This window comes from Pan troglodytes, chromosome 6 (assembly GCF_028858775.2).
Source record: "Pan troglodytes isolate AG18354 chromosome 6, NHGRI_mPanTro3-v2.0_pri, whole genome shotgun sequence".
Lineage (NCBI taxonomy): Eukaryota > Metazoa > Chordata > Mammalia > Primates > Hominidae > Pan > Pan troglodytes.
Genome location: NC_072404.2, coordinates 56,885,555 through 56,909,687, shown reverse-complemented (window position 1 = coordinate 56,909,687; position 24,133 = coordinate 56,885,555). Strand labels below are relative to the sequence as shown.

General features: G+C 42.6%; 1 protein-coding gene across 18 annotated transcripts in view; it reads left to right on the top strand.

Moving 5' to 3' along the window:
- Positions 1-24,133, top strand: part of COBL (cordon-bleu WH2 repeat protein) — a 299,997-nt gene that overhangs the window by 234,977 nt on the left and 40,887 nt on the right. Inside the window, exon 8 of one of the 18 annotated variants that reach the window (XM_009453084.5) lies at positions 15,765-16,831. The exons of 16 other annotated variants lie outside the window; for them this stretch is intronic. In XM_009453084.5, coding sequence (XP_009451359.3) covers positions 15,765-16,078 — 314 coding nt within the window. In that variant the 3' untranslated portion in view covers positions 16,079-16,831. Of the gene's footprint in view, positions 1-7,849; positions 9,095-15,764; positions 16,832-24,133 lie in introns of those variants that run through there. One more of the 18 variants, XM_009453085.5, reaches the window with a different exon arrangement.

Genomic DNA, 24,133 nt, shown 5'->3' with positions numbered 1-24,133 from the left:
AGGTTGGGATGGGGAGGCCCCAGGAGGTGTTAGATGGAGTGCACTGATTTCAACTCCACCTCCCCTTCAGACCAGGCAAGCGCCTTGCCCTTCTTGGGACTCAGAGTCTCCCTTCCCTCTCCTGCCCCGCTCCCACCCCGCGCTCCTGGCTGCCAGCGCACCACATGTTCAAGCATCTCGGAGCTTTTATGTTGCTAATTAGCAGAACCAGCCTGCCCATTGTTTATGGCTTTACAAACTAGGATTCGCCGCCTAAGCAGGCAGAATGCAACTTGCCTTCAGGACTTAAAAAAGTTAAGGAAAATGAATCTTTTCTTTTCATTTGTTGTATCGTTTTTCATAATGTTGAAATCTGGGTGCTCCTTCCACCCATCCCCAGTGAGGCACAGGCTGTTGGCGCCTGAGTGCTGGGTGTGAATGTGCGTCCCTGTGGCCCATGTTCACCCCTGGGCTCCTGAGCAAACTTCCAGCTATTTTTGGCTGTGTGGAAGCTCAGTGGAGACATTTTAATGCCAGCTACAAGCACTTGCCTATCTCCTCTTGAGTTCAGTTTTAAAACTATGTTCCTCACATAACAAACGCTGTGTTTATAGGGGAGCTTACCCTGAGTACATATGAGGCCCAGCCGGTCCACCAGGCATCTCACAGAAGCTCTCTCACTGCTTCGTAGGGTATGCACAGACACCATGGGGAAACCGAGGCAGGAGGCCTTACCACCATAAGCGGTACAGAGGGGTTTCTCTTTATGGGATCTCGGACTCTCAATCTTTGCTTCATCCATCACCCTGCACTTCTCTTCTGCCACTGCAGGGACTCCCAGGGGACACTGTGGCTTTCACATCCATTGTGATTGCTACAGCAGATGGTATACTCCACTTAGGTTGTTAAAAAGGAGAAATTTTTCTGAAAACCAGTGTCCACTAACCTAAATAAGATTAAAAGATTCAAAAAGCTAATGGATAATGGATTTGTGCGCAGATTTAAGAGGGTGAGGAGAAGACATAAATAAGTCCTATACAACTTCACCGTTTATTTTATCTCTTCAACTCTGAGCCATTCTGTTCCAGCCATTCCCCTGTCTCCTCCCTGACCTCTGTAAGGTCTTGACCCACTCATAGGCCTGATGGCTTTGCTGGGGTCCCAGTAGGCCTACTGCCAGCCTCCCTTCCACAGCCAGCCTCCTGCCAGCCTGCCTGGAACTCAGCCCAAGCACAAAGCCCTCACTCCAATTTTGATGCTGAAACTGTTATTAGTACTTGATATTTGGTCATGAAAACCACATTTACCTGGAACAAAGGCCAAATGGAGAAAACTGTGTGCTCAGATGTTCAGTGCCATGTATATGTGGGGCTTCTGAACTCTTTTGAACAAATACATGGTTTGTATCAAGAGTTCAGAAGAGGTGGAGCAACCACCTTCCCCGGGTGTATGTGGCTCTAAGAGGCCACCTCTCGGCAGCCGGCTCTGCAGCTCACCCAGCCCATGTGCAGATTGCTCTGAGCTGCGTGCCTGCTCAAGCCACAGCTGCACAGGGCAAGTTCTCTGTGCACACCCTGTGGCCACCTCAGGTGCCTGTCTCTGGCAAGCCTCTCACTCCCTCCAGTGGGAATTCCTCCCACTGCCCTCTAGGCATTTATCCTTTACTGTACTCACTATACCGTATTACACACACCTGTTATGTGCCTCCTCTACTAGTTTAAGCTATTAATACTTGGAGGCTTAACTGTTTTATTCGTATTTATATCCGTCCTTCAGATAGGTGCCTGACACATAGCATAAATTTAATAAAGAAATACACCAGAATTTATCTCACCATGTGAATTATAAGTATCAAATTACAGTGGAATGTGCTATTCTATTCAGCTTCATTAAACATGTTTTCCAGGCTAAAGAGCATCTAGTACCCAGCATTTTAGGTCTGTCTGTAGGACACCCCTCAAGAGTCAACAGTGCATCAAAGACCTGTTGCAGTTATACTTGAGAAAGATATGAAAATCTCCGTGGATTTCAGCATCCAGCCTTGGCACCTTCTCGAGTGGTTTCTTGGTCTGGCCTTGCTGCTGGATGCCTTCAGTTGTGTGTTGGCCTCTCTGAAGTGGCTCTCAGTGATCCCCACCTCCTGTGTTCACCCCCTAGCCTCTTGTAGCCTCTTGCCACGAATGCGGACTGTACTTAGTGACTCCTATCTAAGGAATAGAATATGGCAAAGGTAGTGGGATGTCACTTCTTACATCCAAGATTAGGGTTGAAAAGGACTGTGGTCTCCATCTTGGGCACCCTCGCTCACTTGCTCACTCTGAGGAAAGCCAGCCACCACGCTGTGAGCTGCTCTACGGAGACCCACATGGCAAGGAGCTGAGGGAGACTTCAGCCAACGGTCAGCGAGGCGCTGAGGCCCTTTGTCCACTGATCATGAGCCTAGAAACCTGCCAACAGCCACTTGAGGGAAGTTGGGGGCAGATCCTTCCCCAGTAGAGCCTACAGATGAGACCATAGTCCTGATCCACACCTGCACTGTAGCCTGGTGAGAGGCCATGAGTCAGAGGCACCCAGCAAAGCCATGCTTAGATTCTAGACTCACAGAAACTATGGAATAGTCAATGCTTACTGTTTTAAGCCTCTACATTTTAGGATAATTTGTTCTGCAGCAATAGATAACTAAAACAAGTTTCAAGTAAGTGAAACCCATCTCAAACCTACTTCAACAGTTAGGGAATGTCTTATGTCATGGAACAGGAATCCCAGAGTGGAGTAGCATTCAGTATTAGTTGAATCTGAAGCCCAAGTTGTCATCAAGGATCTTAGTTCTTCCTAATTCTTCTCTGTATCATCTTTGGGGTCAGCTTCCCCCTAAGGCTGGGAGCAATGGGTCTGTGGCTGTTCCATGTATCATATCCAGACACTAGAATTTTCATAAGAGGAAGAGAGGCTATCTCTTCTAATAGTTTTGTAGGAGAAAGGAAACCTTTCCCAGAAAGCCCCCACTAAAGAGTTCCTCTCATGTTTCATTGACTACAATTGAGTAATACACTGACCCAATTCTTTGGCAAGAATGGAATGACCTTAGATGAGCCAGGCCCATCTGGCAGACGGGGATGGGGTCAGCTTTCTCTGAGGTACGTGGAAGTCACTGGTCAATACTGGAGTTCTGTTAACTTGGAAGTATGGGCAACGTATGCTATGTGAACAGCCAGCAGTGCACACTGCACATGGGTTGCAGCCTTCAGTTTGATTTTAGTCTGGAGCATGTAGGATGTGTGATGAGTAGGTACAGAGAGGATGGTGAATCACTGTTGAAGAGCAAGTGGGTGATTTGGCTCAAAAACAGTAAAGGCCAAGCATCTGAAAGTCAAAAGTCACCAAGGAACCATCCTCCTTGAGGGACGATTTCAGTGCAGAACTGGCCACTTCAAATCTAGCCTCCACCTACACTTCTCATTTTCTGCTTTTCTAGAGCAGAGGAACTATTAGAAATGCTCCTAGCAGTAGAATATGTCTATTCAGTGTTCAGGAACTAAAGCATCTGCTTTCTTGATAATCTTTGTAGTAAGAGGTGTGTTCATCACACGAATCTGAAGAATACTGGATCTCACTTAAAATTACTTCCTGCTGTAGAAAGCATAATCTTGTCTCTTCCAGAGTTAGTTTACAGTGGACAAAGTGCAGCCTTTTTAAAGGCAACATAGGGCAAGTGTGAAGGTGTGTGTGGCCAAAGAACAAACTCGTGCTCCCTGCTGTCACCTTGTATAGAACTGAGATTTCTGTTGCCTGATCCAGGCTGTCCATGTCTTCCTGGCTGTCATGGTCAGGACAACTTGCAGAGTCTGAGCTGATAAATATCACACATATAGGAGAAGGGCTATTAAGCTATGTAACCTCTCAAAGCTGCATGTCACAAAGGGCATCACTAGTAGGGTTTTGGTGTGTGTTTGATGTTTCCCAGCATGGTTTTAAGAACAATGGAAGAATGGCTCCCTGGTCTGTGGCCTTTAATCATGTTTTTTCTTATTAATACGATTTTGCATTAAACTTCAGATATCTAATCATGTACACAGATGCTTTATGTGCATGTCTAAACCAATACAGTTGTGTGCATACAGATTTTTCATCATAACTTTCGAATCAGCTTGCTTTCTGCCGACATTTGATTTCAGTTGAACCTTCATTGTGAATCACCATAATGGAGCCTATTCCCTTAGTGCATTGAATTGTTTATTTACAAGATTTGCAGTGCTGATTATAATTAGGCTATTAACAAGTTATGAATTATCTATTTTAATTAGCAGACCTTGGAGATTTAAAGATCAATGCATATGGAGCTCAAATTACAGATCCTCAATTTACTTTACATGTTTAAAATGAAAATATTCAGTGACTGTCATTTTCTTACACATTTTTCTACACCAGGCTTAAGCAAATAAATCTTTCCTTGGGCATACATTTACAGGGTAATTGACAAAAGATCAAAAGGCATAAAGGGAAGATAGGTCATTGTCTCCTGTTCTAAGCAACCCCCCCCCAACAAGGGATACTATTTCTAGCTAATTGATTTTAAATTTGTGACCAAGTATCCAATTCTAAAGAACTTTAAGGAAATTCTAAAACAAGGAAATAAAATGAGAGGAATGAACTATCTATTTTGAATTAGAAGAGAGTATCTTGAGTTTGATCAATGCAGAAATAATAATAAGAATGATTTACATTTTAAGCAAGTGATCGAGCAGAGGAACTGCGAATTGCAAATCTAGAAATACTTGTGGCACAGCTTGAAATATTTGGTGGCTACAATCCTATCTCTACACTTGGGGACCAGATGCTCACTAAGGGCTGCTGGCTCGGTGAACAGCCATGTGCTGCTTGAGCAGAGGGCGTGGAACTGGAGAAGGTAGGACGGGAATTTGGCTGATGGCCCTTAGGTTGGGACCAGTCCTCATTAGAGTCCCCTAATGCCTTATTCTCAAATTTGAGCCCAAACTAAGTACTTTTCCTATTTCAAAACGAAGCAGTTAGTTCTAAAGCTTGTGACACAAACACAGTTCTGTGAGTCCTGTTTGTTGTGGGAAACACCCATGAAACACTACAGGTGTGGAGCTCAGAGCAAGCCCTGGGAAGCATTCTTGCCCTTGGCTGGTGTTTATTTGCCACTTTCCTTCCCTGGCAGGAGAGCCAGCCACACAGCTGTTCCTGCTGCCACAGGGCAGGCATGGCATCCAGGAAAACAGGAAGTGGGTCGTGAGCAAATGGGCCTTTTCATAAAATGGAAGGAAATCGTCAACTGTGGGAGCAGAATCTGTCCCTACTCAAAAGTACATTAGAAAAAAACGGAACTGAACTTTTAGCCTGTTATTATTGTACCTTGAAAACCATTAAGTCAACCCAACATAGACTGAAGATTGGATGTAGCTTAGAAGTGAAGTAGTGAGAATCAAAATAGATCTATATATAGCTTTTCAAAAAAACCTTATGAGCCTATTTCTTTTTGCTAATTACTTCTTAGTCTTTTATTTACAAGGTACAATGTCCCTAACTTGAGAGAATTAAAGAACTTAGTGACAACTCAGTGGAACAGAACAGCACTTTGCCAGCTCATAAAAGCAGATCGTTAAAATTTCAGGAATTTTGCAAACCAGTGGCTGAACAGATCCACTATTAAAAAGTAAATTATATAGACATACAATTAAATAAATAATATTAAAAACAGAGGTAACAAATACTAAAAACTCATCACTTCCTAATTATTTTAGTACATTTCATTACTATTTCAATGTTCTTGAGGTTGTTTACATGTATCGGATCTGTAGGATTTAATGCTATAGAATAGTAAAAATATATCATAGTGTGCTACTACACATCTCTTCACAGCACCGCATTCAGTGACTGATGTCAATAGCAGGAAATCAACCATCAATAAACTATTTATAGCATAGGAATTAGCAAATGTTACAAATCAGATATTGATTGGTCTTGTTAATTGTCTAGATATAAGACAGTGATTGGGAAATGTAATAATACAGATTAAATAGAAAAGTATGTCATATCTGTAGCCAATACATTGTGAATAGCAGAAAAAATTGAGTTGTACATCCATTTTCCAAAAACCATGATCAATTCAGCCAAGTCATTCATGGGATTGACAAATGAGTAAAATTCCAACATATATCTTTCTGGTTTTATTCTCATCTTACTGTCTGATGCCATCATGTTGAAGTTATACTTGTTTGTTAACGGTAATAATTGACTGGCTACAGATTAAAGAATCTGGGAAAAATTAATGAAAGCATTCTATGAGAATCAACTGGTAATACAGAATTTACAAAAAATAGTATTGTGCATTTTATTATTACTGATAAATTTTGTGCTACTTATCCTTTATATAAGTAAAACTGATTATAACTATTTATACCTTTTTCCTCCAAAGAGCTGGTTACTAACCATTTACCAAAATACCACTGCAAAGTAGTAACAAATATGAATAGAAATGGTGAAAAGAAGTAATATTATTTAGTTAAGAAATCTGAGAACAGATTTCTTTGATTTTCATGAGTGCTCAAGCCCTAAGCTGATGCAAATAATCACAACTGTATTTTGTTTCCTTGAGCTTTAACTAGTAGCATGTACTCAGGTTAGGTATAAAAACCATGTTGAAGAACTTCTCTTTGGGTTTATATAAATTTAAGTCCTTCCCAGAAATAAGGCATAAGCATCTTGATTTTTCAACAATGGTTTGAAGTTGTTATTAAATATCATTACCTTCACACCTGTAATCCCAGCACTTTGGGAGGCTGAGGCGGGTGGATCACGAGGTCAGGAGATCGAGACCATCCTGGCCAACATAGTGAAACCCCATCTCTACTAAAAATACAAAAATTAGCCAGGCATGGTGGTGCATGCCTATAATCCCAGCTACTCCGGAGGCAAAGGCAGGAGAATCCCTTGAACCAGGGAGTTGGAGGTTGCAGTGAGCCGAGATCGCGCCACAGCACTCTAGCCTGGCAACAGAGGGAGACTCTGTCTCAAAAAAAAAAAAAAAAAAAAAAAAAAAAATCATTACCTTGTTTTACTAGTTAAGAAGTAAATAGAGTTTATGAATCAGGCATTCTCTTATGACAATAGTCTTCTAAACTGTTTGCCTCAGGAGGTTTTGGGTGCTGATGTGCACTCAGGCATGGCCCTTTTTTATTTTAATCCCTTTCCCCCAAGGCCTTCAGAGATTTAAAGCTACTCTCATGTAATAGCCCTTTGCACCACAGGTCAGTCTCCCACTAGAGAAAACAGCAGCACTCAAGAGGAGTTTGCTCCACAGGTACTTGGAGTTGATATCCATCTCCAACTCAGTAAATCAACCAGTATTCTCTAAGTTTATATGTGGGGCCTGCCCAGTGTCACCATTATCAAGATGGAATACACTGAAATTGAGGGCATCACAAAGCCATATTGTCTGTTTTCCTCTGGAGTTCTACAAGTAACTTAGACTGTTTTTCAAGAGGTAAGAAATAAATGATTTGCCTACCAGCTGCTTTGTGTCTCTGCTTGTAAGGACCTTAGGTTTCATATCAAATCCAAATAATTTTATGTGGCAACCTGAAAGACCAACCATGAGGGAAGTGATGCTTATGATACGGTTCTTACAGGAGGCAGAATCGTATCTGTTGGATCAATAGGCCCTTTCCACAGCTGGCATACAAAAAGACTAAATGGAAAGGAAGAAAACAATAACAATATGCTTTGGCTGATAGAACGCTTGCTATGCAGTGTTAAATCTCCAGGGGCTGGAAGATGAATGATAACGGCAGATATTTATTTCACCGCAAGTGTGCGTTCACATTTTGCCATTTATTTTCCCCTGCAGTTTATTGCTGTGCGTCATTCCCTACTCAGGCCAAGCGCTTCTGATGGATGGGCCTCTTCCTGACCTCGGACCTTTTCCCAGTGTCTCTTCTGCCCTGGCTCTGATTTTCCTGTTGTTCTTCCTCCTTTCAGGATAAAAGGGCTCATTGTATACCCAGAATTTACTTCCTTTGGGGTTTACATATAAATGCATTAATAACAGAGATTTGTTTGATTGAGGTTTATATTTTTTTGAAGGAGGTAAATTATATGCAAATTTTAGGTTGATAATATTCACCTGTCTGAAATTCACTGATACTTGGGAATGTTCCTATGAAGAACTCTGCTTTATTTTAATTCATTATTAATTCATGTTTTTCTTATTGGATATTCGGTTCCAGAATTTATTGCCCATTTTTCTTAAAACTAGATTGTATCCATAAATTGACCAGTATAGTCAATTTGGATAGAACTGAAACTTTCTGTCTACCTGGTAAAACTAAGTGCCTAAAAACATGAACTATAAATATAGTTACTAGGAACGCACAACTTATATATACTATCCATTCAATGATACATAGGACCCAATGTCTTTGTGTTTTTGAGGTTTTCCTGTTACTGTGTACTTCGCCATTTTACATAGTTCACTAAAAAGAAAGAAGGGGGAGAAGAAGGGTGTTCTATTCATTATTCTGTATTATGATTCTCTTCATTTTTCTGTTCTCTTCATTATTCTATTCATTTCTTCACCCATTTATACACTAAACAGTGACACAGTACTTACTTGATGCTAGGTATTACACCAGTTTTGTGGGCTATAAGAGTGAATAACAAGCACGTGACCTCTGGCCTTGGATTTTACTACCTGTGGCTCCCCAGGCACATGAAAAGAAGTAAAGATGGTTCCATTTGATAAGTACTAGTCCCAAGGGTTGTACATGTGATAAAGATGCCAGAGGTTGTGACTACCATGTCTGTGCAGAGGTGCTGCTGGCTCCTCTTTGAGTGTGAGATCCCTCTGCAGTCACACAAACTCACCCAGTTACGAAGAGCTAGTCACCTCAACTGCATTGTTCCAAGACAGGCAGAGTAGGTAAAAATAGTCATATGTTAAAATTCAATGTTTAGATAAAAAGACAACTAGTTCTGGCTTGCTTTGATTAACTTATATTATGCAGATGCATTTGAACTGGAGAAGCTTGTCATGTTTCTCTCTAAAAGATGTTTTTAAATGTTATTGCTCAAAATGGAAAAAAAAAAAAAAGAATCAGTAAGTATTCCTGACATGTAGAATTGTTGCCTGGCTGATCACAATGAAAATGTTAGCTATGACTAATGAAGGAATTACCACAGCTTACATTGGTATTAATAATAAACAAATATAAGCCAAAGCTATATGTAACCAATTTAGTGCTATGTATTGGTGAAAAAAACAGAAAGTTACAGAAATTACTCACAATGAAACATAGAACAAGTTAGAAAGGGCCTTTTTTTTTTTTTTTCATTGAAATAAAGGACTTTTGTCTGATAAGTAGCAGTCATTTGACCTCAAATCATTAAATGGGGAAAGTCTAAACAAGAAAAGGTAATGTTTACCTGAATGTTGGGGAAAGCATTAGGATTTATGGCCCAGACTTAAAGATTGTAGAAGATTGTATATAATTACAGCAATAAGCATTTGTGTAAGAAGTAGCTATTATGCTGAAGAAAGATGGGCACAGAAAATCTCTAGGCAAATCCTTGGAACAGGGGAAAGTGATACTGCTCATAGAATTATTGGTTCGAGAGGCAGCAAATATGATGCAATAAGTGTATCAAACTCAATTAAAAATAGAGGACAGAGGTATGTGGTCGGGGAAAACAAATGCAATAGGGCTAAGTCAGCTTACAGGGGGTGAATAGAATTTGAACATGGCACCCCCAATTTACTTGATCATAAAGTTAGCCAAAGACATGAGTGGTCGATCTTTGACAATACTCTAGTGATCTCCATGAGAGATGGCCTGATAGATGTTGGATAGAATGAAGGGCCATTTGATGAACAAGTTTTGTAGATTTACATGTGACTTGGCACTGTGCTGGCATTAGAGCCTTCTAAGAATCAGATAAATTAATTAGGTGAAACATTTTTTCCCAAAGCACTTGCATTTCAGAAAGTTTCTCATTTCTGACTCAGCTTAGAACCCATCCCTTGTTACAGGTCATCTCTCCTCCTTATAAGCCATGTCTGTTTCTTTTTTCCATCATGTCATACACCCTATCCACAAAAGATGGTAGCTCACGTTTTCTAACTAGAGACATGCAGGCAAGTTGAGAGCATGAAGAATCCCTTGGGAATACCAATTCTGTAGCAAATGCTAAGGTAAAAGAAAAACTATGCATTATTGTTCAACTATAGTTGGCTTAAATTCTTAGTTTCACCCTGGAGACCATGTTGCCAGTGGACAATTGAGCATGCTGTGATTTATAAAATGCAAGCTAGTTTATATGATAATGTTTGCCATCTCACTTTACCAGTACTTTTGACCTTTTCATATGATTCTAAAATCACTTACTTGTAAATAAATACTCCTAGTTCTGTAGATGAAACAATTTGGAAAAATCGTAACTGTTTACTCACTGACATTTTATTTTAGCACCCATTATAATCAATCACACATCGCATCTGTGTTTGTGATGCTTATCAACTGCTAATTTTCACAGTTTTCATGCTAATTTGGATCCATAAAATGATACAGTTTGTTCACAACTTCCATAGCTCATGTAATGTAATTCAAAACGTTTCCACGTGCAGACTAACATTTCCCATAACAAAACAAACTTTTCTACCATAGGGATAAGAGTACATCTTCCAAAAATTACAAGAGAAAGTGAGGGCCTTTCAAACAAGTATTCAAGATGTCTTGAGTCATCATAACCAATTACAGATTATCCAGACCCAGAAATTAATCCACATACAGAGCACTTGCTTCCTCTGGCTTCTCGGAATTTTGTGTGTGTGTGTGTGTGTTTTAACTGTTTCATCCTTCATACCCAAGGAATGTGGAGCGGGAGAAAAACCCAAAATAGCTTTTGCACCTTATTAGTCACCATGGTAAAATGACAACAAGCAAACTTCAAACATTTCAGTGAAGACAGAGGTTCAAGTATTAAATAAAATGAGGCTCAGGAGTTATCTGTATATTTTTGGTTTCTTTGCTTTATTTGTCACCAATAGCAACGCATAATTGGTAACCCTTTTGCCGAATAACTCCCTTCGCTGGAAGTTTTGTGATTTAAATTTACTGTTACTTCTGTGTTGATTTTACCCTTAAAGGCTTTATATTATAACCCTTCTTTTTCCTTCTTATTAAGAAAATAACAAACTTTTATTACGTGAACGAAGCTGCAAATAAGGCTCTGAGTATATTTTTCAGTAAAGGGAAAAAAGAAACCCCCCCAAAAGAGATTAGATCTATTGAGATTATTTAGACTGGACACACTGTTTCCTGGTTGATAAATCTGCTACAGGGCTTCAGGGCAGGAAGTGAGGAGAAAAAATAACCAAAACATAAAACCCAAATGCAAATGGAATAGTCAGTATCTATCATACTTTCTTCTTTGGCCCATAAGGGACAAGATTTAAAGAGTGGATGCATCCTTTCCTTCTATGTTTTGTGTGAATAAGAAGTGGTAGGGAGGAATATAAAGACATCCTGAATCACACAAATCATCAACCACAGGATGGAAATGGATGGCAGATTGCCATGTCTAGCCCACACACGCATCCTCTCTGCCAGGTAAAGTTGCCAATATTAAAAGTCAGATTTGGCTTGAAATTCTGGTTCTTCCTGGAATGTGTAAAGAGCCTTCCCAAAGGGCTCACATCCTTCAAGTAAGCCATGAGCATAGCTTGGCAGCAGGTGCTCCCTGAGCACAGGCCGGCACTTGCCATGCACCGCAGAGCCCACCAATCCCACAGCTAACACCCAGACTAAGAATCCAGTATTTTCAGACTTGTGTTTTTCCAACAAGAAATTTAAAGGGAAAGTGATTATGTCCTATAGTCAGGAGCCTGAGAGGACCAGAGAGGCAGATGCAGCACAAACTTACAGAGTTGCTGTTCCAACAAGAGAAGTGTAGTTGGTGGTGGAAGTAAGCATATTTGTATCTCTGGCTTGTTTCTGCCTCATCCCTGCGCCCTTCGCTTGGCCCTTCTCTCTCAATCATTTCTCTCTCCTACCTGGTCTCTCATATGGGCAAACCCCGAATCTGCACCCACAGTGGTGTATTGGCAGAGCTGTGCAGGGAATGCCCTGGAAGGCAAATTACGTTTCATGTCTGCTGGCTCCATTCTGCCCCTTTACATTGTCATTGTCATATTAGTGAGGATTGGGTGCGATCAGGCCGAGGGCAACGTTTTGATGAGCTGGAACTGTCACTCACTGCACAAGTGGCCTACATTTGGAGTCTTCAGCCTCCATAGCAGAAACCTTAGATGTGAAGAGTGAGTTACTTAAGTTCAATAAATATAAAATAATAGTAAATGGTTATAAATTGAGACGTTTAGCTTCTAGTAGGAAAACTACAAGTCTCCATTTAATATGGCAAAGTGAAGTGTAGGAAGAACATTGATGGGGATTTCTGGGCTTTATGCTATTTTTTATATTTCACAGCTTTATAGGAGTGTAAGTGACACACAAAAAACTGCATATGTACAAAGAAAGTATATAATATAATCAGTTTTGACTCTTGTATACACCATGAAACCATCACTCACCATCGAGTAATAAACATCCATCACCCTCAAGTTTCCTTGCATCCCTTAGTCATCATTTTTAATCTGCATATGTGTATGTATATGTGTATATGTACATAAGACATGCACACAACTATATGTATTACTTTATGACAGTACATCGAATGGGAAAGTTAGCAAAATATAGGTTTTAATAACAAATCCTAAATTAATTGAGAAGTAAAACTTCATTCTAGCTAATTGGGAAATTGTTTAAAAGGAGAACATTAAGTGTTAAAATTGATGACCCTAATGATAAAGCGAGTATTTGATCTGAGGAGAAAGAAAGCTGGTCGCAGCATTTTAATAGTCATCTGAATGCATCCTTTGTGAAGTGAAAATGTGGGGATGTGAGTGCACATACAACCTTTGGAACTATTTCTTCCCTATCCAAGTTTTCAAGAGGAAACAAAGGTAATTTCTCCACTTAATTTTCTTCTGCTAAAGAAGCATGAGTGTGTTCTTTAAACCATGTTTACCAAAAGTAGCTGAGAGGAGGTCAGCCCACCGCCTCTGCCGCTCAAGCCTGGCTTGAGAACCGCTGACCAGGATTGCTGGCTCTAGTCAGGAGCCCAGCTGCCAGGCTGGGGCTAGGCAGCGGCAGGCACCAGGGCAGCATCTGTCTTGGGCTCCACTGCATCGGCCAGCTGCCCACTGACCCTCAGTCCGTCTCTGCCAGGTTAGCAAGCAGTCGAAGGGGCTGCTTATTTAAGAGACAAGAGCTTCTTGGATGATTTACCCGCACATTTCAGCCACCAGGGGGAACCCTGATTATCCCATTGATAGACAGAGTTGAAGGGAATGGAAAGAAACATACAAGAAGTTAACATTGGGGCTTTGCTGCATTTATGCCAATATTATGTTGCAGCTAGTCACACAACAATTTAGTGACTGTAATTATAGGATTGAGTTCTCTCATTTACAAAGAGGGGAAAGTGAGTCAAGAAGAGTCTAGTAACTTGCCTAAGATCACACAGCTAAGAAGGGTCTGTGCTCAGATGGCTGACTCTCCATCCGCTGTTACAGTGTGACTAGTGGTTCTAAAAAGGGATGTGTGTGTATGTGTATACATGCACACATACATGTGCATACATGCATGTGCACCCATGGTGCATGCATATCTAGACTCATGTACATGTGCATAGATGTATATACAGTGCATGTATGCATACCCACACAATACATGTGTGCACATTGTGTATCTTAAACATCTATGCATACATACACAAGTGTGTACAAAATATGTGTATATATACACATGCATACATATATGCCTACACATGTTGTACATATTCATGTTTGTATATATTCATGCATACATGCACATCTATATACATTTGTAACTTGTGTGCAAATGTACATAACACATGCGTGCACTCATACATCCATGTGTATACACTGTGTGTGTGTGCCTGCATGTGTGTGAAGATATGAGGCCAAGGACAGTATGTGGCTATATTAGCTTGTTGCTGCCAGTATGCTTCCCCACCCCCACCCCACCCCACACACAATATATCTCTGAACCTGGTGCTTCGGTCACTGGCAGGCTTTGCAAGGATTCTGAACTTGTCTACTTTGGCCTCCCAGAAGTTATTGTCAGGCCTCTTCTTTGGTGCCTAATTTATGACTTGGAAGAGATTTAAAGATTAAAGAGAATATGGCCAGTTGTTTAAATGAATAGTCTTCCATAGTTAGATAGGGCAGAAATCCAAATCAACCATGTTAGTAAACTCAAACCTCATCTTTCATCTCTGCCCTTGCACTTATGTCTGCCTCCATCTGGCTATTTATTAGCCAGGAGGCACCTTGCCATGAAGGAGGTGGCCTCTGCTTGAGTGCAGACTGCATAGTGGGACTACAGGAAGGTACAGCCCATGGAGGGGTGGGGGTCTTAGTCTTCATAGATTCGCTGCCAGCGGGGTCGGGGCAGGAAGTGATGATGGCTAAAGTGGCACCCCCTTCCCATGCACTTTGCCTGGAGTAACCCTTATATCTATACCACAGCCCTATGAGGTCACTGCTATTGTTATCATCCTCATTTTACAAATAAGAAAACAGCAGCACGTAGATGATAAGAAACTTGTCTGCAACCAAAAGCAAGTTAATATTTAAGCCAGGACTTGAACCTTGCCAGTCTGGTCCCAAGCACCTGTTTAACTTCCATATCCCTCCTCCCTACTCTGTGTCCTGTTAGTCTGTAGGGAGGGCTACAAGGCTCTAACCCTGCTCAGATCTCCCCAGGAAGCCATTCCCTGTGTCCACAGAGGAAGGAGAAAGTGGAGGAGGTGGTGCGTGCTGTTTGAGCTTTGTGGGAGGATCTCTCATGTGCAAGCCCACCTAAGCCCACAGCCAACAACAAGTATGGGGCTGCACAAAAATACCAGGAAGGAGGGGCTTGACTCCAGAGGAAGGAAGATCAGAGGACCCCACAGAGACTGAGACAGTCACCATGTGTGGGCCTCTCAAGCCACAGACACTGTCCTGGACTTCAATTACTTTACTATTTTCATCACAGCAACACAGTGCACTGATATGTTAGTCTGCTAGGGCTGCCATGATATCATACCACAGAATGGGTGGAAATTTATTCTCTCACTGTCCTGGAGGCTGGAAGTCCGAGATCAAAGTGTCGGCAGGGTTGGTTTCTCCTGAGGCCTCTTTCCTTGGCTTGCAGATGGCTGCCTTATCCCTGGGTCTTCCCTTGTTGTGTGTCTGTGTCCTAACATTCTCTTATAAGGACACCAGTCCTATTGGATGAGGCCTCCACCCTAATGGCTTCATTTTAACTTAAACATCGTTTAAAAGACCTTATCCTAATAATGTTACATTCTGAAGTACTGGAGGTTCCGACTTCAACATATAAATTTTTAGGGAACACAGTTCGGCCCATAGCACCTGGTGTGCATTAGCCTGTGTGCTGATGACGACAGAGGCTAGAGAGCTTCTGTTGTCCCCAAGTGGATGCACAGGGGAGACCCGGACTCTGACTCCAGGGCTTGGCCCTGTTGGAGGCCTGGGCCCTGCCACCTTTCTGGCCAGCTGTGCTGATTTTGCCCAAAGCTGGCTGTAGCCCACCCTAGCCCAACACTGTATGTGAACCACCATTCCTGCGTGCATTCGGCCTCTGCCCTGACTTTGAATTTCCTCCTTGCCCCCACAGTTTATGGAGCAGCTGAAGCTGTGATAAGACTTCTGAGCTTGCTTCTGAATACCACAGCCCCGGGCACAGCAAAGCCAAGAACCCTGTGGATGAGTGAGGGCCGCAGTTCTCTACACAATCCTGAAATCAAGTGTTCCTGTTTCTCTTCCTCCTCCCCATTTCCCCAGTCACTGCTCAGCCTTCTCTTAGGTCTTTCAAGCATTTATGAATGCATGTGCACACTTAGACACACACATGCACACACACACAACCCATCTTGTGTCTTACCTACCTCTGAAATATTGGCACTTGGGAGACAATACATAATCAGCTAACACTTGTTTTTTTCTATCCTCTGTGTGCTTGTTAGAATACCGTGAAGGTGTTTTCTATGGACCGACTTCTAAATGTTCCTCCTGAAATCAGTGTTATTCACACAGTTCTAATGTAATGAATTCTATCTGTCTGAAAGCTTGCCATATTGTCCCTGGTTTCTCCCAGCTAATAGAGAGAAAAATGAGGAAAATGAGCCTGAATATGAACCCGTCACCACAGACCGCACTGCATCCTTTCCAGGCAGCAGGGCCCTGGAGACTGTGCTCAGGCCTGGCAGCCTCTGTGTTTCACTTAGGCTTGTTTTGCTCAACCCAGACAAGACTTTTAAAATTGTTTGAATAAGCTGCTGCATCAGTATGCTTTTTTAAATTGTGATTTAAAAAAATATATTAAATGTCCCATTCCTTCCATTTTCAAATGCATACTTCAGTAGATTTAAGTATATTCACAATGCTGTGAAACAGATCTCCAGGACCTCATCGTCCTGCAAATCTGATACTCTACTCACTGAACAGCAGCTCCCCTTTGCCTGCCTGTCTTTTTGCGCCAGGCTTATTTCACTTAGCACAATTTCCTTGAAGTTTATCCATATTGTAGCATATAACAGAATTCCCTTCCCTTTTAAGGCTAAATATCTTTCAAGTATATGTATAGACCACATTTTCTTTATCCATCCATTGTCAGTGGACATTTAAGTTGTTCCCGCCTCATGGTTATTGTGAATGATGCTGCAGTGAACACAGGTATGCAAATATCTGAGACTCTGCTTTCATTTCTTGGGGATATATACCTAGAAGTGGGATTGCTGGTGAATCAGCATATCTTTGCCTGAAAAAAAAAAAAAAAGCCACTGAAGCTGAGTTAATGCACAGGGATATATATGGGATCCTATACTGCACCTATAGGGGTTGCGTCAGCTCACTTACCCCATATCAGCCACATGCGAGTTCCTGAACCAATCACAGTAGCCAAGGGAGTGCCACACACCCATTGGCTTAGGCCAGAATGCACTGATCAATTGTCAGGGAGAACAGGATTACTGTGTTTGATTGGATAATCAGGGTTCATCTCCCAGACAACCAGGTTGCTCCACAAAGGGGATGGGGCAGAAAGGGTGCTGAGGGTCTTGCACTGTCCAGAGAAGTACATAGCATGGGGCTAGAGCCAGGCTGCATGGACTCAGGGTTTGGGTCTGTTACTGGGTGATTTCAGGCAACTTGCTTAACTTCTCTGTGCCCGAGTTTCTTCATATTGAAAGAAAAAGCGCTTTTGAGAATTACACATACAAATACATGTAGAACATGTAGAAATGTTTCAGGGGCTGCTGGGTTGGAGTCAACAGATCCTAATTATTATGAAAATAGCCACAATTTAAAATGCAGAAGATCGTGCATTAAAATCTTGATTTCTTCTTTTTAAAAAAAGTTAGAGATAAGGCAACACCAGTTTTACTGCATGAAAGGAAGTGTGGGATGCATACTAGCTGCTTCTTGCAGGCACATGTAGGCACCAGGTTTCCTCAGGGTCTTTGTGGGGCCACACCTGGCCCTCAGCCTGCCTCCTGCTGCTGTCTGCAGACCTCTGTAGATGGATCAGTGCAGGTTCCCTGATTCAGTCATACTGGAGAAATGAAGTCACTCAAACCCTCATTTTTAAAAAGTCAGAAATATAAAGATTATGTTGTCAAATATTGCACAACCCTTAAAGAAAATGTTAGGCCGGGCACAGTGGCTCACGCCTGTAATCCCAGCACTTTGGGAGGCCGAGGCAGGCGGATCACCTGAGGTCAGGAGTTCGAAGCCAGCCTGGCCAATATGGCAAAACCCCATCTCTACTGAAAATACAAAAATTAGCCGGGCGCGGTGGTGGGTGCCTGTAATCCCAGCTACTCAGGAGGCTGAGGCAGGAGAATTGCTTGAACCCGGGAGGTGGAGGTTGCAGTGCGCCAAGATCACGCCATTGTACTCCAGCCTAGGTGACAGAGTGAGACTTTATCTAAAAAAAAAAAAAAAAGAGAGAGAAAATGTTTAATTTTCTACTTCATACAGTCACACAAGTGATGTAGAGCAATTTCTGTCTTCTTCCTTTTTCTTAGGAAATTTAATAACTGTGCGTATTGCCTTTGACAGAGTGCTGAAAGTGTGCCCCCTACAGCTTATAAAAATGAAGTGCCTGCCCTGCAGTGCAGAGCGTCTCTCACTGTTTTGGGGGCTGCTGGGTTGGAGTCCTGAGCAAATGCATGTCAAGGACTCAGGACTTCACCGTGGTTGCTCCTGTGTGTGCCCCAGCGCTCTCCACGGGTGTCTCACAGCCTCTTCCAGGACAGCTGAGCTGGGACCAGCAGCCTTGCTCATGCCACCCCCTGCAGACGCAGTCCCTGGTGCTGTGGCAGGCATGACTCCTGGGATGGCAGGCTGAGAGCTTCCTCAGATGGCACGTTGAGCCATGCCCCTGGCTGACAAGGGAAAGATCATTTTCTCCTCCAGCCCCTGCAGATCAGCAAGTGCCCACGTTTCCATGCGATGATGAAACACACAAGTAAATAAGCCATGATGTTGTCTGGGAATGCTTCAGCCAGTGTGGCTGGTCTTAAACTGGTCTAGTTTAGTTGAGACACTTGGAGTGGCCACTTGTTGGCCACTTCAGAGAAACCAGCAGTGTTAATTGGAAGCCTCTCTCCAAGTCTCAGCAGGCCAGCCGAGCGCCGGGACACCATGGCTCTGACTTAAGCCTTTGCCCTGAAGTCATGCTGTGACTCAGGGGCTGACCCAGAGCTTGGGATTATGGAGGCTTTGGAGAAGCAGCTGCACCTTCAAGCAAGTTTCCTTGGATGTATCTCCTGCCACCTCTCACAGATGCAAATTAAAGAGAGAGAGAGAGACATGAACTGTTGTTACTGCAGCAAACATCCACACTGGATCTGCTGTCAGGGTTGCATCCTGGGAAAGCTAATTTTGTAGACTTAAAGTAATGAATAATTAGACCATTGCTAAATGTATGTTTTATTTTCTGAACAAATTCAAAGCATTAGAAAGATAATGAAGATTTTCTTAAAATTAGGCCTATTTTAACCCTCCCTACTGTTTAGCCCTAATGGAAAATTTATTCCAAAATCTCTATTAGTCAGGCTTCTCCAGAGATACAGAACAATAGGATATATTTATGACTGTGTGTGTGTGTGTGTGTGTGTGTGTGTGTGTGTGTGTGTGTGTATCTATGGTGGGGAGAGATTTTTTTTATAGGGATGGCCTTGTGTAATTATAGAAACCAAGAAGTTTGACCGTTTGCCATCTGTAAGCTGGAGACCCCGGAAAGCTGGTGATGAGATTCTATCCAAGTCTCAAGGCCCCACAACCTGGAGCTCTGATGCTCAAGCACAGGAGAAGATGGGTGTCCCAGCTCAAACACAGAGAACACATTCACCCTTCCCTGCCTTTTTGTTCTGTTCAGACCCTCAGCAGATAGGATGCCTGCCCACAGTGGTAAGGGCACATCTTCCTTACTGTCTGTCAATTCAGATGCTGATCACTCTGGTAAACAGCCTCACAGACACACCCAGAAATAACGTTTCACCACGTACCCGAACACCCCTTGCTTAGCCATTGCAAATTCACCCCTTGCCAACTCGCCCCCTATATGCATGTCTTTTTCTCCAGAGAAAGACAAAACAAGGTCACAATTCCAACTGGCATGACACTGCTGTCCTGTATACAACCGAAAATGCACTCATCCCTTCCAGAAGAGAAGGTAAAGTCCTTGAGTTGATGTTTACTCTCTCCTGATATCCTGTAACTTAAAATACTATGATGTAAAATTATCAACAATTAGACACTGCTATGGAAGTCACGTATGTCCCATGTTAAGGGAATAAGGGGAAAGAAAACAAAGATATTTATATGTATATATACATATATATACACACACACACACACAAACATATTCTTAACAAAATGAGAAGGAAATACTCATTGACAATTACTGTTTTCATTTCTAAAACTAGTCACATCACAGCTGGTATTTATAATGTCTTCTACCCATTCTGTATTCCCCTTGCCTTCAGCAAGCACCTCAGCTGGTTGTGGTTCTTTACCTGGTAGTGTGATGCAAACCATCATTCCTGAAGGGTCTGGGCCATTAGTGGTTCTACCTGGACTGGGTCAGGGTAGTTTTCATTGACCTTCATCGCAGGGCTTACTAAGGGAAGTCCTAAGGGATCTCCTACATCCCATACTGTTCCTTACCTCCATTCTAGAGCAGTAGTCTATTTTCCCCTGGATAGCCTGGGTCAGTCACCCAGCCAACACCATAAATCCCTTCTTCGCCTGTTGACTCAAAAGCGTGAGGAGCCCAGACTGACCATGTGGCATCTTAACTTCCAGTTCGGTGGAATCATTGTTGTGCCCCCTGGTGGAATAATTTGTTTCTCTGGACCTAAGACCCATCGGCCAATAGAACATAAAAGTCATGAGGAAAACGTTTTGCTAGTGGGTCACTAGGGATAATGATGGTACCACTCCCCTTTTAACCTCTTGATTCCTGGACCCTATGGGAGAAACAGCACCATATATTGGACATCATTCAGAGCATACACAGCCTTCTGGAGAACATCACCCGAGCCCTATAAGGTACTGCTACCTCTCTGACCCTGTAACTGAGTTTTCAAAAGGCCACTCTACTGTTCTATCAAACCAGCTGCTTCAAGGTAGTGGGGAACTTGGTAAGACCAGTGAGTTCCATGCACAGGCTCATTGCTGCACTCCTTTGGCTGGGAAGCGAGTTCCTTGATCAGAAACAATGCTCTGTGGAATACCATGACAATGGATAAGGCCTATTGTAAGTCAAGCTACTGATACTAGTTTTGGCAGAACTTACATTCTGTAAGCTACTGATGGAGAAGCAAGTGGGAAACTTTTCTTCCCAAGAAGTAGTTTCCTGCAGAGATTGCTTTGATAACCGTGAAGAAAATGCAACCTGTTAAGACCTTTCATTGTGAGATCTGGGCTGGTGTTCATGTGCTCAGAGACCTGTGGAGTGTTGGAAAACACCTGGAGGAGGCACTGCTGTCAGACAGCCAGGGTGAAGTGTGTGCACTGAAGACGAGATCAGATCGACTCATGGAGGCATCCGGCAGAGCTTACGGCAGGACCCATGATGAAGGGAGGGCCTGTGGAGGGTTTATTCAAGACAAATCAGGAGCAGATGTCTCCATTTCAATCCTACACAGGCATGGAGGACCACATGCTCCCTGTGAGGGGTGAGATGAGGATTGAACAGTTAGCAAAAAACAGGCCACATTGGGTAATGCTAAGAAGTAGAAAAACTTCAGATCCCACTGGGACTAGAGAATAGCACATAGAAGGCAATCATCTTGGCTGTATTTCTGGGTGGAGTTAGTGCAAACAGCAGGATGAGGGAACAGTGGCGGGGTAGCTGGGAGACAGTGCCCTCACCAACTCCTCCCTGCCTGGCTCAGACTCATTTATGCGAACAGGGCCAGCCCTCACCCTCCCACCCACCCCTACCTGACCAGGCTTGTTTGATCTACAAACAATCCCAAGGCTTCCTGGGACTCCCTCCTAGAAACCCATGTGTTTCAGGCCCCCCCTTCTCCCTGTTCTCTCCCATTCCTGGGAAAGTTCCCCAAAGCCTTAAGATTGCAGTTTCTGCAGCCCCCACATAATCACATTTGTTCTTTAATTTCCAGTCTTTCTAAAGATCATGACCACTAATGAATGATTATACAGTAAGTCCTCACTTAACATCATCAATAGGTGAGGTTTTTTGAAACCGCAGCTTTATGCAGAACAATAGATAACGAAACCAGTTTTACCATAGGCCAACTGATAAAAATGAGTTAAGTTCCTAGCATAAATTTCTGGTCACCAAAACATCGAAATAAAGACCAAAACACTTCTAAATAAAGACCAAACACTACTAATATTAAACATTGAAATAAATACGAGCTATACATACATTTAAGAAAGATTAATAAAAGCAAGTAATGTGATTTATCCAGTTTTTCCAGTTCAGGGCCAGAGGTGGCCGCAGCCTACCATGGCAGCACAGGGGGCAAGGTAGAAGCCAGCCCTGGACTGGCCCCCATCCCATTGCAGGTGCACTTATACTCACCCACATGGGGACAATTTGGACACCCCAGTGACCCTAACATGTGCAGTCTGGGGACATGGGAGGACATGAGTGCAGCCAGAGAAAACCCATGCAGACCTGCCGAGAAGGTGTAATCTGCACAGACAGTAGCCCCAGCCTGGGATAATAAGATGACGTTGAACGAAAGTCGTTGGAGGACCTGCCATTATCAGCCTGTAGGCTGAAAACAGATGGGAATCTCAGCAATCAGACTCGCTCTAACAGCCCACACTCAGAGGCTCCGGCTGTCCATGCTCTGTCAGGCTTTCCCTGCCTCATCACGCCTCTCCATGAAGCTCCTGAGTGAATGAATACAGTTATTCTTATCCCCGTTTTACAGATGAGAAGCCATAGCCTGTAAGCACTGATTTGCTGGAGGCCACAGTTGAATCCGCACAGTGTTATGTAATTGTTTTGGGGGGTTGTGTTGTTGTTGTTGTTTTGAGACATGGTCTTGCTCTGTCACCCAGGCTGGAGTGCATTAGTGCAATCATAGTTCACTGCAGCCTCGATTTCCCAGGCTCAAGCAGTCCTCCTGCCTCAGCCTCCCAAGTAGCTAGGACTACAAGAACGCTCTACCATGCCTGGATAATTTTTAAAACTTTTTGTAGAGACAGACAGGGTCTCGCTTTGTTGCTGAGGCTGGTCTCACATTCCTGGGCTCAAGTGATCCTCCCACCTCGGCCTCCCAAAGTGCTGGGATTACAGATGCGAGTCATGGTACCCATAATTGTTTAAATTGACACAAAAGATGGAGAAAAATGTGTCTTTAATCTGTTGAGTACAAAGTGCATACATAAACATAGTAGGGCAATGTATCTGATTTTCTTCAAACATTTAAGAAATTTTGTTACATTTATCCAAAAAGCTTCTAAAAAAAAAAGATTACCAAAAAAAGCAACCTAATGTAAACCATGGTTATCTTGGGGATAAGTGATTATTTTCTTTCCAAATGTTTGTGTTTTCCTTACTTTCTATATGAAAGAAAAAGAAAACAAACTTCATTTTAAAAACTAAAATAATCCTAATTTAAAAACTCTGGTAGAATGTGGTCGTAGGAGGGTATCCGTAATAAGAGGAACGGAGGAGGTGAGGTGTGGCCATCTATCCTTTCAGGGCATGGAGGGGAAAATGGGGTCCCTGCCTCGCAAGGGGACAGCATCCAACTTCCAGTCCCTGGGACAGACCCTGAAACCCTAAGGCTGGAGCCCCAGCATCTCATGTAGGTTATTTTGAGTGTTGGTGGGTTTTGCTGAGGTGAGTGTTTTCTGGCCAATAAAGCCAAGTTATTTTGGGCCACCATAATTGTGAGTTAGACAGGTGGTTTGTGTGTGAAACATTTAATTTGCTGGCTGTGTAGTCTGTTGACTTTGGATAAGGCTAGAAACAATTCTATACTAGTTTCCCAAAATGATGGGCCCTGATGCTGATCTTATCACTGTTACAAGCAGACGCACAGTGCCAAGGCAGGCTGGACTATGGGAGGGGAGCTCTAGAGAAAAATCTTGTTACTATTCATTGCTTTTATGCTGACTACTCTACTGTATTTGAGTACCTTTTAAGTATAGTAGTCCCCTGCTTATTCACAGGGGGATATGTTTCAGGACCTTCCATGGATGCCTGAAACCTCAGCACTGAATATATGTGTGTGTGTGTGTATGTGTGTGCATGCACGCATATATATATACTGTTTTTTTCCTATGCATACATACCTGTGATAAAGTTTAATTTCTGCATTAGGCACAGTGAGCAACAATGACTAGCAATGAAATAGGACAATTATAACAATATGCCAACATCAGTACTCTTGTGCTTTGGGCCATTATTAAGTACAGTAAGGGCCCCTGAACACAATCTCTGCAACCCTGAGACAGTCCGTCTGAGAACCAAGACCACTGCTAAGTGAC